The sequence below is a fragment of the Plasmodium brasilianum genome, chromosome 12 (assembly GCF_023973825.1).
Source record: "Plasmodium brasilianum strain Bolivian I chromosome 12, whole genome shotgun sequence".
Lineage (NCBI taxonomy): Eukaryota > Apicomplexa > Aconoidasida > Haemosporida > Plasmodiidae > Plasmodium > Plasmodium brasilianum.
Genome location: NC_090125.1, coordinates 2,535,318 through 2,554,028, shown reverse-complemented (window position 1 = coordinate 2,554,028; position 18,711 = coordinate 2,535,318). Strand labels below are relative to the sequence as shown.

General features: G+C 25.1%; 3 protein-coding genes across 3 annotated transcripts; 1 reads left to right on the top strand and 2 right to left on the bottom strand.

The window, feature by feature from the left end:
- Positions 1-1,781: 1,781 nt before the first annotated feature.
- MKS88_004522 (STAG domain-containing protein) lies at positions 1,782-9,119 on the top strand (the record flags this gene model as incomplete). The annotated part of the gene is made up of 1 exon (XM_067217704.1): positions 1,782-9,119. One exon carries the CDS (start codon positions 1,782-1,784, stop codon positions 9,117-9,119), a length of 7,338 nt encoding a protein of 2,445 aa, XP_067072106.1.
- A 756-nt stretch (positions 9,120-9,875) lies between these two features.
- Positions 9,876-10,721, bottom strand: MKS88_004521 (ribosomal protein L28; the record flags this gene model as incomplete). Its single annotated transcript, XM_067217703.1, has 1 exon — positions 9,876-10,721. The coding sequence occupies one exon, from the start codon at positions 10,719-10,721 to the stop codon at positions 9,876-9,878; it is 846 nt and encodes a 281-aa protein (XP_067072105.1).
- A 1,481-nt stretch (positions 10,722-12,202) lies between these two features.
- MKS88_004520 (uncharacterized protein) lies at positions 12,203-14,332 on the bottom strand (the record flags this gene model as incomplete). Its single annotated transcript, XM_067217702.1, has 1 exon — positions 12,203-14,332. The coding sequence occupies one exon, from the start codon at positions 14,330-14,332 to the stop codon at positions 12,203-12,205; it is 2,130 nt and encodes a 709-aa protein (XP_067072104.1).
- Between the last annotated feature and the right edge of the window lie 4,379 nt (positions 14,333-18,711).

The window sequence follows — 18,711 nt, the reverse complement described above, 5'->3', positions numbered from 1 at the left end:
TACTTTTCTCAACAAGCTAACAATAAATATTTTTAAAATTCATTAGCTTGCGTGGTAAAGGGTTTTAACCTTAATTTATTTACAATTAAAAAATTGAATCTTTTAAAGTCATATTTTAATAGAAAGAATTAAATAATTTTTTTTTTTTTTATTGAGTAGACGAGCAAAAATTAATCTTTTACATATTTTTTTTATTTTATTATTTTATTTTTTTTTTTTTTGTTACTGTCTTTTTTTTTATTTTTTATTTTCCCTTTAAAGTTACGAAGTACATAAAAATGCATATTTCACGTTTTTAGAACTTTTAAAGTACTTATGGGAATTTTTATATATTATTAAATATGACTTTGTTTTACGTGTTATCACGTTTTACATGTAATAATGTTTTACGTGTAACAATGTTTTACGTGTAACAATGTTTTACGTGCAGTAATTTTATAAAAAAAAGGACGTTTGTAAGTTTGAAAGACTTTGCGCATGAGTATGCATAAGCATTTATTATATGCATGTAACTGAAATTTTTTTTTTTTTTTTTTTTAAATTCTTTTAAAATTGTACATCTAACAAATGTATATACACATGTAGCTGTTTGAACCTAAAGAATGTTACCACAATGTTTAATTAAAAAATAAAAATAAATGAACGTGTAACATTAAAAGATGTATATTATTTTATTATGTAACAAAATTATCCTTGGCTTAAATTGTTTATAAATACAGTATCCCCTAAAAAAAAAAAAAAAAAAAGAAAAAGAAAAAGAAAAAGAAAAACTAAACCGAATCAAATTAATTCAAATTATAACGCAAAATACTGCATGTGAAAACAAATGTAATAATCATAAAACAGACAACAGAAGTGTTCAGCCAATTTTAAATTATGATTAAATAATTATTTTTCCTTAATCCTCTTTTTTTGAAGAATTAACAACTTTTTTCTTTGAATACTACTTTAAAAATATATATACAAATGTGTTCGTCATTAATATTCCTATTTTATAATAACGTAAGCTTAAGAATAATAGACTTTATAATTATTAATAATATCATTAAATTATATTATTTTATGTGTTAGTTTACACTTTTCGATATTTCAGACTATCTCACACAATTTTTTTCATTTATACATAAAAGTGTAAAATTAATTTTTTTTTTTTTTTTTTTTTTACGTTGCGAAAAAAATAAGTAACCAGATATTTCAATGTTTTTATTATACTCTAGAATGTAGCTCAATATTTCTTTTAAAATTTTTTTTTGCCTTTTTTTTTTGTTTTTTGATCGCCCAAGATCCTCTTGCATATGCAGTATACGGAAAAAACAAATGCATATGTGCATAATAAACTTGAATGATAAATATAAGAAAGCCAATAAACGCAAAATAATTTATCAAAATTATTATTCTGTAAAAAAGAAAAATATATACAAGAATTAAAATAGTAGCACAAAAGAGGAATGTTAAACATTTTAATAGCTTTATTAAGTGAACCATCAGTGAGTCAAAAAAATTTCTTGAACGAATAAACTTTTTTCACTGTTCATAAATAAATAAACAAATTTGTAAATGTAAAACTCCGTATATAAGTCCGTATATAAGTATGTATATACGCATGTATATAAGCATGTATATAATTATGTATATATGTATGTATATATGTACGTATATATGTATGTATATATGTATGTATATATGTACATGTATATATATTCATGAGCGCACTGCCTACTTGTGTATTTCCTTGTATGATTTCAACATTCCTTTTAAAGCTTTGAAAAGGTGTTCACAAAATGGAGAGTAAGATAATTTTGAGAAGGTCAACTAGAATAAGTCAAAATGTTTATCAGAATAAAAATTCAAATTATGAGTTAATCGAAAATACAAGTGATGATGATTTAACAAATGAAAAGAAGGATAAAAGAAAGAATAACAATATTAACTATTTGGACGAACCTGTAACAAGCGCTGATGAAAACAATTTAACAGACGACAGTGACTACACTGTAGACAGGAATGCGAAAGAGGATGATAATGATGATGAGGTTTATGATGACTCATCGGTTGACTTCAGGAGGAAAAGAAAAGATGGTAGCAATAATAATAAAAATAGAAGTAGCAATAATAAAAATAGTAGTAGTAATAGTAATAAGAATAGAATCAAAAATAATAACAAGAATAAAAGCAGTAATAGGAATAAGAACAGAAACAGCAATAATAACAAGAACAGAAGCACTGATAATAATGATGAACTGCACAACAAACGAAGGAGCATAGTTGCGTGCGAAAGCGAAACCCAGAGCGGGGAACATTTATCTGATGAGAATTTTGGCAATTTAATAACTAGTAAAAAACATAGTTTTAGAAACAATAGTTACCTAGAAAGACTAAATAAAGGTATTGATGATGATGATTTTGATATATTTAAAAAAAGCAGCAAATTCGATAGAAATAAAAGAATATCAACTAATAATGGACGTAATAATATGACAGAAATAAAATTAAAAAAAAGAAAAAGCGTATATGTTGAATCAAGTAATAGCGAGGATTCAAGCGAGAGTGATGATGAATACTCAAACGAAAGCATAAGACCTAAGAAAAAATTAAAAAAGAACAACAAATCATTTAATACTACCATTGCTAATAATATGGGACGTAAGCACAACGATATGAACTCTCCTAAAAATTTCGAAGATTTTAATTTATATGAAAAAATTAAAAAAGGGCCAAAACATTTACATGAAATAATTGAAGAAATATATTACAACTTATTTAATAGAGAACAAAATGAAAAGGTTAAGATATCGGCTTTCTTTTTAAATTTTTTAGCTGAATGTTCAGGTAATGAAGCGCTTACTTGGACAACTGACATAATCGATTATATAGATAAACAGGTATATTTGTATGAGGAAATTTCTACTAACAACACGGATAATTCATTATTAAACAATGGAAATAATAATACTAGCACATGTAGTACTAATAATAATGCGTCAAAAGACACAGCTATGAAAGAATTAATAACACCATCAACAGCAAAGTCTTGTATCAAAATTTCAAATATTGATGAAATAATTAAAGATGAAAACAGTTTTGAAAAGGTGTGTACTTTTAAATGTGAAAAATTAGAGCAATACCTAACCACTGATTTAGATAATGATGTATTAATAAAGAGTAAGAATGAGAATAATAAATCATATAAAGCATTCACAAATTTTTTTTCTGATTTTTCTTATCATTTTGATGAAAATTATATATATGAAGTACTATATATATGTATATGGGTGTTTTCCCTAAGTGTAAGCAAATATAGAAAAATTAGATTCGCCTCTTCACTTGCTAGTTTTTCCATATTACTGGGGTTATGCAAAAAAATAAATTATATTAACAATCATGAAAAACAATCAAGAAAGCAATTATTAGCAGAATATTCCAGGGAAAGAACAAATAACAAATCGACGAAAATTAACAGAGGAGATAACAGTCGAACAGTAGAAAGAAGTAGGAGTAGTACTAGTATTACCAATACCACTACAATTACTGCTAAAAAAGGTATAGATATTGAGGAGCTTATTCAGTGTAATAAAAACAGGAATAATGAGGAATTGTGTGCTATCATGGATCGAAATTTAATTATTACTCAATTAATTAATAATATAAATGATGACAGAAAAAATTTAACCATATTAAATAATTTTCTTCTGTGTACGTACAATATTCTTTATAAAAATAAAATAAGAGATGTGTTTGTAGATATCCGACTCATAACGTTGGAATATTTACATTATTATTTACAAGTATTAACGACTTATTTTACGAATAGAAAATTTACAAAATTATTAATATGGGTATTGCATGATAAGGAGAACAGAGTTAAAATATTCTCCCTGGATGTTTTAACTTATTTATGTAATCTTTACAATACTAGTACAAATAAAAATTTCAAAGTTGTTGAACTGATATACATGTGCAAAAAAAAATTACTAAATTTTATTTTTGACAATGATTATAATGTTAGAATAAAAACATTTGAATTGATATTACAAATGAGTAAAATGAAAATTAAAAAAAATGAATTTCTAAGTTTTAGGAAGCGTGCCAAATATAAGAATATCAATAATAATAGTAACAATAGTGGCAATAAAAAAGACAGGAACCAAGTGGATTCGTCGTCGGAATATGAATTCGACGGGGAAAATAATAATACCTCATCTTGTTCTGATAGGGTTGAGAATAACAATTTAGCTATAGTATATGACAATCATAATAATGTAAATCCATCGACCTCGGGTATCGTGAATATACTATCCAAAAGGGAAAAAAAAATTGTTAGCAATTTAATATGGTTTAATAATAACAATAAAATATCAAAAATAATAACCTCCTTAATATATGAATCTCGAATAAAAAACAAAGTTAAACAAAATGATAAAAAAAAAAATAATAACTACTTCGATGTAGAACAGAACGAGACAAATAACGAAATAGATAGATATAATATAATATATATAACCAAATATTTAAATAAGAATATTCCGACAGTTAAACATTTTGTGCATTATTTTGACTATCTAACAAATTATAATGAAAATGTCAAATTGTATACAGTAATTGATAAATTTATTACTGGTATTAGGGAGAAACTAGATTCCATAAATAATATTGAAACAATAATTGAACTGTTATGTGAAGATGATATTGCCTGTGTGTATTTGAATAACTCCAATCAAGACATCAGAGATATGGGTGCAAAAAATGGAAGCGGCCAAGGGATATATCGGATGGAGGGGGATCATGCTAAAAGTAACAAAGACAAAAACAAAAAGGGAAACGTCCAAAAAGATAACACAAAAAAATTAAAAGATAAAACTAAGGGGGATGGAAGTAGTATTACTGGAAGTGAAAGCAACTCCAAGAGTGGTAGAGACACAGACAGCGATAGGGTTAGCGGTGATGGTAGTAGCAAAGAGGAAGGAGCCAATAGACACATTAACAAATCGAGAGCAAATTACAATTTACGGAAATGTCTGCTACATATCTGTGAATCGTCGTATCGAAATTTTCAAAAGGACATAAATGAATTAGAAAAAAATAAGAACAAGAAAATTTCTTCATCGAGTGTGAGTGGTATTTCGGATAAAAATATGGTGAACACAAAACTAAGCCATGACACAAATAAAATAAAAAAATTGATCATGTACACATTTCATATAATAAAAAATAGCAAATTACTTATAAAACTACATCAAACAAATCAAGAGCATTTGTTACTAGTTTTCAAAATATTAAAAGTGGCACTACATGAATGTAAACATATTTACAAATGTGAAGAAAAAAACAATATATATAACTTATCCTGTACAATTATGGAATATTTTAAAAATGATATTGACAGTAACATAACGTTTTTTATTAATAACGTTTTTACATATTTAAAAGAAACGTATGAATATTTATTTTATTTGTTGAAAAATTTTAAGTTGCCTTATTATTCATCCAAATATACTATGAATATGATATCTCTATTTTTATCTTTAAATGATGAATTTTTAAAAAGTAATAATAAATTATCAAGTGATTTATTTTTTGATTTATATTACTCCTATTTTAATAATTTCCTTGATGCATTTTTATATTATCGTAAGAATTATAATGCTGAAATTGACTGTAATGAAGAAGAAGAATATATACAAAATAAAAAAAACAAGGTTATTATTATTAATGAAAATTTAGTGCATAAGGATAAAAATGTAGTCAACTTGATTGAAAATGATTTAACTGCAAACATTACCAATTTGGTTCATATATATACCTTATGTTTTAATTATATAAATAGGGACTTATCTAATTATGTAGAAAGAAAGAAAAACGATATAAAAAAAATAGATAAGAGCATTAAAAAAGTTATCGAAGAAGATTATTTTAAGTTTATTGTTAATGAAAAATGTCAATCGATTTTTAAGGATAACATTTATCTCAATGATATCTTTGATGAAAATGCGATGGTGTACTATGATCAACATTTCTTACAAAATGATAGCGAACAAGACGAACGGGAAGTAGATGATGATAAGAATGAAGATTATACTGAAGAGTCAGATGTCCATGGGGACGAATATGACGAGGAGGAGAACGAAGATTTAACTTTCAATAATCAAAGAAATAATAAGGAAAAATGGACAAAGAAAAAGAAGAGCAGCAATAATACCAAGGGAAAAAGTGGAAATAATGAAAATGTGATAATGTGTGGTCAAAAAATAAGCAATAAAACTAGTACAATTAATAAGAATGAGAGTTTTCCATATATACAAAGCATTAATAACTTATATTACAATTCAGATGCTTGTATGTATGCAAATATAATAATACATTTATGCTTATATATAATAAAAGCTAAAATTAATTCTATATATTACTATGAAGGGGGGGATACTCTTCCATGTACTCCCTCATCTAGGTTGCTCTTATTGTGTATTGATCAAATATATATTATATATGAAAATTATATTTATCATTTATGCAAGAAAAGGTATTTTTTTAATTATTTATTTAATTTCTTTTTAAAAAATTACAACAATAAAGGAGATGGAAATAATAATGTATCAAATTCGACGGACATTAAGAATGAGGCCCATTCAGGAAATAATATAAACTGGGCGAGCGATGCAAATAAGGGGGAAACAGGTGGAGCTGAAAAGGGAAGAACTACCAATAATAATGGTAACAATAGCAATAGGAGTAGTGGTAATATAGATGTAGACGATTTAAAAAATTTGCATAATCTTAATGGGAAGAAAAAAGGCCTATTGAAAAATCTATTCCTAGAGTTAAATTATATATATAATAATATTATAACATTAAGAGACGATTTCAATGACGTACTCATATTTTTAATTAAAGCTTCAAATAATACAGTATTAAAGTATGGGTCCTTTTTAACTTTAATGAATATTGCTCAACTAGAAAATGTGCTTCTATATTCAATGGATGATTTAAAAAGGTATAAGACATTAGAACTGTTTCTAAATATGACTGATAAGGGGAAAGAGGATCAAAATATAGACGGAATGGACAGGACCACTAGCTTTTGCGATTTGGGCTGTTTGGAAAATGTGGAAAATGATGGGAATTTGGAAAATATAAAAAATATGGAGAATTGTCCAAATTCGGAAGAATCGGAAAAATTGGAAAATTTGGAGTATTTGGAAAGACTTAAAAAAAATTATCTCGACATCAATGATGAACTAAACAAGTACAAAAGCGTCTCTAGATATGTATACAAAGAAGACAATGTGCTTTTCAATTTTGTGACTGAATTGTTCAAAAATGTGGAAAATATAAACAATGACAACTACAATTTTGTTAATTCCTTTTTGTCTATAGATGTAAGTGTATTTTTCCCAATAAACACATATACATATATTGCTGATATGTGTAAAATATATAATAAGGACGAATTAAGTACTAATTCCAAAATTTTAGAAATGCAGTATATGCATATGACTTTAATTATAGCCCAATTTATTTTAAATTGTAATAATATCAATATTTTTAATAGTTGCTTAGGAGTATTATTATTAATACATCTTAATGTGAAAAATAAAGGGTTATCTTCTATCGCTTTAAATTTTCATAATAAATTAAAGAAGTATAGTATCGATATTTTTTACGAAGTATTATTATGTGCATTAATTGGTTTATATACAGCCTATATTAATAATGCATTAGAAGAAAAGGATTTGTTACTATTTAGTACATCTATAGCTAGTCGTTTAGGAGTTAAAATAGTAGACAAACAAAAATTGCCATTGTGTAAATTTATTCATTCTTGTGTTAATTGTGCATTGAATTTAAAAAACCAAAATTCTTTCATAAAGTATATATTGCCCTATGCGCAGAAATTAAATCTATCCGAATATCAACATAGTTATTTGAAGAAACAAATTCTAAATCTAATTGAGTCATATAATGCTTCTAATAATACACAGATAAAATTTGAAAATAGTATTTTCGAACATATGCTACTAATAATTTGTAAAAAAAGAAAATTAAATGAAGAGTTTAGAGATTCCAATTATGAAAATTCTTATATGAATTTAAATGAAAGTATACATATGAATTTAAGTAAAAATATTACCAACAATGTAAATAATTTTTCGGCAGAACCATCTATTAAAACTAGGAGAAGTTCCCAAGGCCTTAATAAAAATTTGCAAACTGATAAGGTAGTAACAAATAACATCATACAAGATCAGAGGGTTATGGTCTCTAAAAATTACATGAATTCTGCAGGAGGTGACAAACAGGATAAATTTATTCAAAGTGATAGAATTGAGCAGGGAAACAACATGAATATAAATAGCGGTGAGAATGACGGTGCAAATGAAGATGAAGATATTCGTAGGGTTAAGACAGAACTTGTTAATGAAGGTACAGACGATGACGATGCGAAGGAGGACAAGGAAGAAGACTACATGGATGACGACAAGGAAGACAATAGGGATAATAGGGAACAAGGAGAAAATTTGCAGAATGGGAAAAGTAAAAGAGGAGAAGGCGATCACAACAAAAAAGGAACAAATGGAATCAATGACGAAGATGATAGTGATAATAAAAAGGATTTGTTTGAATATGAAAAATCCCCATCCAATTCTACCTTAAGTAACTTTATAAGCTTAAATGAAGATGACGATAATATAAAACTAATTGAAGAAATGAATTATGATGATAAAGATGTGCGACATAAAAAGGATAAAACTGTTTATGAAATAGATTCCAGTCCTAAACCTGTAAGGTCACAAAAATTAACAAAGATGCATGTAATTACGAAAACAGAACAAGATGATAATATTAATAATAAACATATAATAAATAAATCATTAAATATATCTCCAAAAAATTCAGGAGATCATTCTTTAAATAGCTCTCTAAATAATATAACTGATAAGGATAATGATGATATATCTATTATATCAGAAAAAAAAGATAAAATAAATTATTTTGAGGAGAATTATGATGACTCGAATTCTGATTTTATACCTGGAATGTCACCTATGAAAATTAGGAAAAAAAAAAAAACAAGTGAATTATCCACTCCCATTTCGTACGCAGATGATTTGATGAATTTTTGAATAACAAGAAACCATGTTAATTCGTTTATATATATGTATGTATGTATGTATGTATGTATGTAAGTATGTGTGTGTGTATGTATGTATGTATGTATGTATGTGTGTGTGTATGTATGTATGTGTGGGTGTGGGTGTATTTCTGCCCCTGTATAAATGATCTAAGCATCACTGTATTATGCTATCATATATGTTTTTCCTTTATGCCCCATAGGATAATTATTATTTTAGTTTAACATTTTATATCTTTTTTCACGCATATTTAGTGTTAAATGGAGAACTTCTCTTTTGAGTTCTCAAATGATTGTAAATTTATTTTCGCAAAAATAAAAAAAAATTACAAATGCGCAAATTCAGAAATGCACAATTACACAAAACAGTTCAAATTAAAAATGAGCAAAAATAAAAAGGATCAAATGCAAAAATGCCAAAATACAAAAATGTAAAAATGTTAAAACTGTATTTTATGATGCTTCATAATTTACGGATAAATGTAACGTACCATTAGGCTTAAGTTCGAATGAATTCTCCATGTGTCCATAGAATTCGCCTATTCTTGCATTTAATGAAGAGTTTTCATTAAGCATCATGTTCATCCGAGTAACAATTTAGTTGTTCCCCACGCATATACTTTAGAACGAATATACACAAATGCATGCATATATGTGTATATGTATACACCTGCACTTATATGTACATTTGAATTTCACGCACTACCATGAACACTCATCCGCTTGATTTCTCCCTTCCGATATATATCTAATAAGGCCTAATTTCAAAGTATTTATACGTTTTTGATCTCTTTCTTGGTGTTCTTCCATGTTTTCCACCACCTCCCCTTCCTCTACCTTTTCTGTAGCTATCCAAAAAGTGATGATCTGTGTAAGCTTGATCAAATGATTTTGCTTCTTTTAATTTTTGAATAAAAGCCTTTTTTAGTATTTTATTTTTGTTATACCATAAATTTAAATTTTGAATTTGTGTATTTAAGGGGAATTCTTGCCTCTGTGGATGCAGACATTTATCATCAGGTAAATAGTAAGGGGAGTATTTACCTGATTCTTTCTTTTGATAAAGTTCATATATTCTTTTTTTTCTTAAATGTTGATATACTGCATAATAATAATCACTCTGTTGATATTTATTCATAAAAACTTTCCAAGGCAAGGAAAATAATTTAACATCTGGATGGGACAAATAAAAATACATAACATTTCGTAGCTTCTCCCCAAAATTTGATCGAAGTTCTTCTGGAGGTGTTTTTAATATATAATTATCAAACCCTCCTGCATCATCCATAGCATGTAATGCGCTAGTTGTAATACGAACATTTGGTATTATTGTATTTAAAATATTACTAACAATATGCTTCTTAAATACATTTGGTTTTACTTTTATTCTTGTTTTTTTTAAAGAGTAAGATACTTTAGTATAATAATTATAATCTTCATCGTGATATAATCCTGTTTGTGAAGCTGCTGATGGTACTCTACCATATGCCTTAACAGGAATAGGATGAATTACTTGTTTTTTTTTAAAACCTTTTTTATGACTTTTCCCAAGTCTTCTTAAATATTTTCCAAATAAATTTAAATTTTTGGGCATATTTTAAAGCTCAGTAGTAATATATATATAATTTGAATTCCCACTTAGCTTATTCTGCGTTACTATTCTACAAGCAAACGAATTTTTCCCTTTTCAGAGTCAATATTTTTGAGTAATCTTTCGAATAAGTGTTTTATCTACATGCATATGTGTGTGTTTATATGAGAATATGTATGTATATATCTACTTGCGCACGTACAAACTTGCGTTTGTGATGGGGTCTTTTCCTATTGTTAAACCATTTATCTTTTAAAAATCTTTCATAATCTCTTATTTTTATATTTTCCGAAATGGAATATATTCACTTTTCCTTTACTTTAACGTCAGGAGGAAAATTTTGTACATATCAAGTTAAAAATTATTAGAAATATTTGCATGTACACATGTTCTTAATATTACCTACACGTTTTGCGAAAGTTTTCCTCCATAAAAAAAAAAAAAAAAAGGAACAAAATAATAAAATTAAAATGAACAAAAGAGGAAGAAGCAAATGTAAAAAAGAGTGTGAACTCATATTCCAAAAATAGTATGTGCATCACTAAAGCGTGCTAATCGGCACATCTAGTATAAAGAAAAAAAAAAAAAAAAAAACGGATTAAAAGTGGAATAAAAATGGTAAAAAAATGGAGTATAAGTTGAATAAAAATGGTAAAAAAATGTAGTAAAAGTTGAATAAAAATGGTATAAAAACGGTATAAAAATGGAATGAACATATGATTCACTAAAAATTGCGCACCGTAATATTCTGTTGGAATAAAAAAAAAGGTGATCCATTTTTGAAGAAAAATTATTTTGCTGTTTATTCCTTTTCACGTTTCATCTGAGTATAAACTCATTTTTAGTAGAGTGCTTATTAATAGAGTGAAATTTTCACAAAAAATGAAACGCGAAGAGAATTTCCTTTAGCGCTTATAATATGAATGCTTAGATATATAAACACCCTCCTCCTGTTTTTTTAACGAAACTGCTGTTAATTTATGTTGACGTTTTATTTTATTCCATTTTGCTTGTTAGCTTTAATTATTATAACTACCCCAAAAAAATGAACTTGTAAAAAATTTAAAAAAATGGTGAAATAATTAAAGGTAATTCCATATATATATATATATATATACATGCTGTCCTTCATAGACTATTTGTTATACATAAGTGTTCTATATATTCTTTTCACTTGGCACATTTTTCAGTAATCCCCTTGAATAAACAAACATTTGTGTACACACATGAAAGTATGTATTGTTATATAAGCAATACTGTATCATTGTTATATACGTTCTTATATGCAAAGTTTTACATACATAAACAATAATAAAATGTAATGGGATAATTGAAAAGGAATATATTAATGTGAGGAAGTGTGTGGAATAAAAAATGAAAAAAAAATGCAGAGTGAAGAATAAATGGTAAAAAATAGCTACAAATAAAAAATAAAAAAAGAATAAAAAAATTAATAAAATAACACCAAAAAATACAATTTTGCATCATTTTCTGTTGTTCCATGTTGACGTCAAAGAGAAATATTTCGCCAAAATATCGTATGTCTTGTTAACTACATAATATTCTGGGAAAAACTGCATTTGTAAGAGTTTAATGTCTCCTTGAACTTCTTTAAACATAAATACATAAGGATTTTCCCAAAGAGATAAATCCCTTGTTTCATCATCCCCTTTATCTAAAATGTTTTCCAGACCTCTTAATATACTTTTACACAATTTAACACTTCCATTATTCATTGGATCTGATTCACTAACTAATTCCAACATGTCTGCAATTAGTTGCATACATATATTTTGCCCTAATCTATTTGTTGTGGCCGTACAGGAAATAATATAACCAACCTGTTTTTGGTTAGCTTTTGACAAACATGCACAAACAGCATAAGCTGCTTCAATTTTGGTATTAAAATCATTATCTGTTTGAAAAATATCAACTAATAAAGGAAATACATCATTTTTTATTAACAACTCTACTTCTGAAGCAGTTTCACAACCAATATTTCCTAAAGCATTACATGCCCTTGCTCTAGCTCCTGGTTTGATTCTGGTATTATTCAAAATCTTTTTCAAAGCCTTTATAACATTACATGATATGAGTATACAAATTTGCTGATGATTAGCAGCATAGGCTATTTTCGATATAATTGATAAAGCTTCGAAGGCTAAATCAGGATTAGACGACTCGCATAATATTACAGCATTATGTAGTATATCTGTTTTGAGTAAAACATCAATTCCTATTTGATTTTCACAAATAGTTATACAAGTGGAACTTGTTAAAAATAAAACTCGTTCGTCATTCATTTTTATACAAGTAGATAAATAATTTGTAATTACCTCAAGTTCTCTTAAAAATGATTTTTCATATATTTGACATGTGGAAACATAAAACATTTTTAAACCATATACTACCAAAGTGTAGCATACACGAACTCCATTTAAATTAGGAATGTTCTCTACAGCTTTTAATAACACTTCTACTATTCCTTTATTATCTATCAAATCATTTTTTAATTTTGCTATATCGTATATTAGTATAGTTCTAAATAATGCTATGATAAGTTGTACAATTAAAGGTGTGTACACTTTTTCACAGGATTTTTGACAGATATTTTTTAACATGTATATAGCACATGTGTATAATTCATCTACTACATCCTGTTTGATTTTTTCGTTTGAACCACAGCAACCAAAAATTATAATTAATAATGTCAATGCCTCTACAATAATTTCATCATTATGGAATATGTAATTGTACAGTAACGCTTTAATGATGTTTATTATTTTCATTTCAAATATGTCACTTAAATTAATATCAATAACATTTTCCCTTGTTAAGCATTTATCTAACAAATCAAAATATTCGTCCACATTAGATATACTTTTATAATTTGTAAAAATCATAGAATTTAATACCTTTAAATTTATCTGATTATTTACTGAAAATTTATTTAACATACTACTACTATTGTTACTACTGCTATTATTAGCATTGTTATTACTATTATTATTTAATCCATTCCTAGGATCATTTTTGTTTGAAAAAAATCCTATATTGTCACTATGGTAATTATTTGGGAAAAAATTATTGTAATTATTATTACTATTATTATTATCATTATTATGCTGTTCATTCGTATTATTATTATTATTACCATTATTTCCTTCGGTATCTAATTGATCTCCATCATTTTTCTCTTGTGTATTTAACATAACACAACCTCTATTTAACAAGTTCTTTTTATAATCTGTGTTATTCCTATATTTATAATGTAATGAAGCATATACTAATCGAATACCTTTTATTTTATCCTCTATTTTTGTACTCTCAAGCAAATTACTTACATTCTTTATTATGTTTGTACTTATGGAAAAGGAACTTTCCATCTGATTAACTAATATGTCAATGGAAGCTTCATTTTTATTTATATTACTAAAACTATCGTTATTCTGGCTTTGTCCGTTATTTACAAAGGGTACACAGTTATTACTTCCACTTCCATCATTGTTAATCATATTTGCATTATTAATATTTTTGTCTATGTTCATATTGCCATTGTTTAAAAAGTACGACATATTTACAGAAGACGAATTACTAAAATTTGAATTATCCATTTTTATGACATTTTAATTTATGTATATATTTTTTTTTTTCTTGGTAGTTTTTGCAAAAATGCTTGCTTTAATGTCAACCTTAAACGGTCAGCAAATTTTCGTTAAGAAAAAAGGGCAAAAGTGAGTATAAAAACTAGGCAAATCTTGATAAATAAAAAGAAATATATCTAAGAGGGGGAAGGAAAATAATAAAAGCGTTACTCACCAAAAGTAAAACAAAAATAAAAAAAATAATAAAGTATATATCAAAATCAGTTTCAAATTTATCTTAACAACAATATATGAGTAAAATATATACATACATATACATGTACTACTTCATATATTTATGTGCATATACATTTACATATATGTATTGTACACATAAATATATAAATTTATGTATTTGCCTTTCATAAATATGCATATTTGTATGGTAGTAATATATTTTTTATTATTTGGTAAAAGTTTTACTATAAATGCGAAAAATTACACATACATTTATAATACATACATAATGCATACATAATACATACATAATCATACATAATTAATACATATATACATACGTAGATATATATACACATACATATATATATACACGTGTTTAAATCAAATACGCATTACAACTTCAAGCGTGCTTCTTCACTTGATAATTATTTCGTACGTTTATACCATATACAATACTATTTTTTTATATTTTGTTTTGTAACATAATATATCAAATGCAAATGAAAAGTTTAAAATAGTTTTTAAGGAGATACTATAAAATTTAATATTCCGAGTAAAATATAAAAATAAAAATAAGAAAAAAAAACGGATGTCCACTGATATTAGTTTAATTCAACGCTGATTATTCTTAAATAATATATGTAAATGTTATGTATATGTAGTATATATATTATACATGTATATATATATATATACATATTATATATGAATATATACTTACTATATATGCATATATATTTGTATTACATATTTTTTTTTCTTACATATACGCTTTGAACAGAAAATTTTAAACATGGAAAAATTTTTAAACGATTATAAGATTTAAACTACAAACATAAACAAAACAAAAATATAAAAATTCAAATATGTAAAAATGTATAAACATAAACACGTAAAAAAGCATAAATAAATTTAAACACGCTGGAACGTAAAAAAATTAATATGTGAACATGTAAATATGTAAAAATATAAACGCGTAAAAAGGAAAAACTAATATAAAAAAAACATATATACATGTATAAAAATGTGAAATTTTTAAATATATATATAATAATAAAAAAAATGAAAAGGAAATGCATAACGTTTGTGAAAATTAACTTTCACATGAATTAATACACGTGAAATAATAATTATAATAATATGTATGAATGGGAACATTTAATATACTTATTTAAATAAGAGGAATTTTTAAGTGAAAATAAATGACATGTTTATTTTTTTGTACGCATTGTAGTATTTATATTATAAAAAATATATACATGTATTTTTTTTCACTGCCTTGATGACTACTTTTATGTTATTTTATAAGAACATAGAGAATAAAAATAATAAAATACGAATTTAATGATTTTTATAATATAAAATATTTTATTGTAAAAATAAATTAGAATTGGAAAAAATAGATAAAAGGTGAAAAATTAAAAAAAAGGTCATATTATATATATATAAATAAATATTTGATAAAAAACAAAAAAATCTTATAGTAAAGTGAGATTATTCCTTTAAATATTTTTTACTGTATCTAAAAGTTTGTTTTTACATGTAAAGACAACAATGAAGTATAACATTTTTTATATTTTTCTTTGAGTTAATAGTAGAAAAATTAAATGATACATGGAGACATCTTATGTGTTACTATTACTACTGCTACTTACTACCTTTATTATTCTTTCTCTTTTATAAATAATGTTTAATTTTTTTTTTTTATTATACTTTTTTTTTTTTTTTCCAAACGTATATTGAACATTTTATGCATACATTTTACATTTCACTTGTAAACACCATAGTACCGAACATTAATTTTTTATTTGTGAAACATTTAAAGTGTATAAAAAAATGTAAAACTATTATTACTAATTTAACACTTTAAATATTTTAGTAAACACCATAAAAAATGAGAGTTGAACTTCATAATATGTAAACAGATATAAAGAAAAAGCTTTTCATACATAAATTTATTGTAAATGATTAAAATAATTTTACACATATCCCGTATTTATTCTTCAGTGCACATATCATATTATTTCACATCTGAAAACATTTATTTTTGAATCACTGATAAATACTTTTTTACGAATTATACCAAGAAAAAGAGAAAGAAAAGAAACAAAAAAAAAAAAAAAAGAGAAAAGGCAAAGAAAACAATGTATTAAGGTTGAAATAGTTCTGATAAGAAAAAATATGTTTCATAATTGTAATAATTTTCAACATTTTATTTTTCATTTTATTTTATTTTTTTTATAAATAGCAAATATTACGTGAATACTTTTTTTCACGTGTGTAATATAAGACGTTGAATGTTCTTCAGTAACTACGTTCTTCAGGATAAAAAAAAAATTTACTCGCCTTTTAGGGAAATGTAAAAAATGGTGGTTAATGATTTATTCAATTTGTTTATAGCAAAAATGAGTATATATTGTGTACGTGTATGCAACATGTGTCTTTTTAATTACTGTGAATATAGCACAATCGTATATAAATCCTTATGTTTGGTTTCTATTATTTAAATTTGACTTAGAAATTACCTAATTTTTCACATTATATACAAAAAATCCCATAACTTATAAATATATATTTATTTAAAGAGTAATGGCTATTAATCTTATGTTTCATTTTTCATGACGTAAAACAGTAAAGACATCTTTTTGAATTCCAAAATGCACAGTTTTTTTAATAAACTATCATACACATAGTGAACATTCTCAACAAGCATTTATTTTGCATACACAGGCACACCTGTGTGTTTATATAGTGCAAATTTAACTATATTCGGAAAGGTGCACTTTTCATTTATGCATAATAAAAAAGCGTACTAAGTTTAATTGTTTTTTTCCTCATTTTTATAGTGTCATAAAAAACACATTATTTCTACATTATTCCAAATTAAATAAAAATGACACACATGCAAATTATGTCATTTGAGCTTTATTAAAAACGGCATGAAAAAAATTAACTTATCTTTTTATATATTGCAATAAAGTATATTCATAAAATGCGTAAAAATTAAAAAAAGAAAAAAAAAAAATTTGCATACTAGTAAACTAGAAAACATATATATTACACTCAAATTCACCAAAATAAGTAAATACTTTTTTCTACAAGAAAAATTTTATATCTTTTCTTCCGTTTATTTGGCTTCCAACAATTTAAATTACATATGGTATTCAACTCGTTTATTCACTTTTCCAACATTTACTCTTTTTATGCACAAAGACAGCATACATGTTGTTTATACAAATATTATAATTTGGGCTGTAGTACTATATATAGGAGTACATAATACACTGTTTTAAAAAAATATTTGTTAATGTAACATAAAATGTCAAAGTTTATATGTTTAGACCGCAGCATATATATTAAAATTACAAGTTCAAAAAAAAAAAAAAAAAAATATTTCATACAATATAAATAAATAATACATATAAGAAAATGTAATACATTTTATATAACAAATTTTAATAATTTAACAGCATGTATTAAAAAGTTTTAAAAAATTTAATTCTTATCGATTTCAAAAAATCATTATACATTTAAATACGAGAGAAAAAAAAAGAAAAAAATTAAGCAATAATAAAGTATGTATATAAATTAATAAAATACATGCATATAACTGATTTGTAATACAGCAATAAAATGTACATAAATCAATTATTTTTTTCTTCTCTTTATTTTAATTATTCATGCGTAAAAGGTAACTGTATTTTACTTCCTTCATAAAATTAAAAATACAGAAAACAAGTATCTTCATATCAAAAAGATATATCATTATTTGTCGATGTTACATATATACATATATATACATATTGCACTTCAAAACGTTATAGCTAATTCATATGTGTAAGCAACATTATTCGGAATTGTACATACATTTGCATTAAGTAATATCAATTTTTTAAACACACTCACCAGAGTCTTTTCACGTAATGTGTTTTTTGAAATGTTTTTTTTTTTTTTCCCACCTAATTAAATATAAAAAGTTAATACCAAACAATTCATATTTATTTACATGTTCAATTATGGAGAATTATATAAATCTATAACACGCAAGTGAAAAGGGAGATTAATTTTAATTTTTTTTTTTTTTTTTAATTTCTTTTAAAATATTTAAAAATTTTTTTCCTTTTTTTTTCTTGTTCGTTTGAACATTACACTATGTAAAATGGACAAAC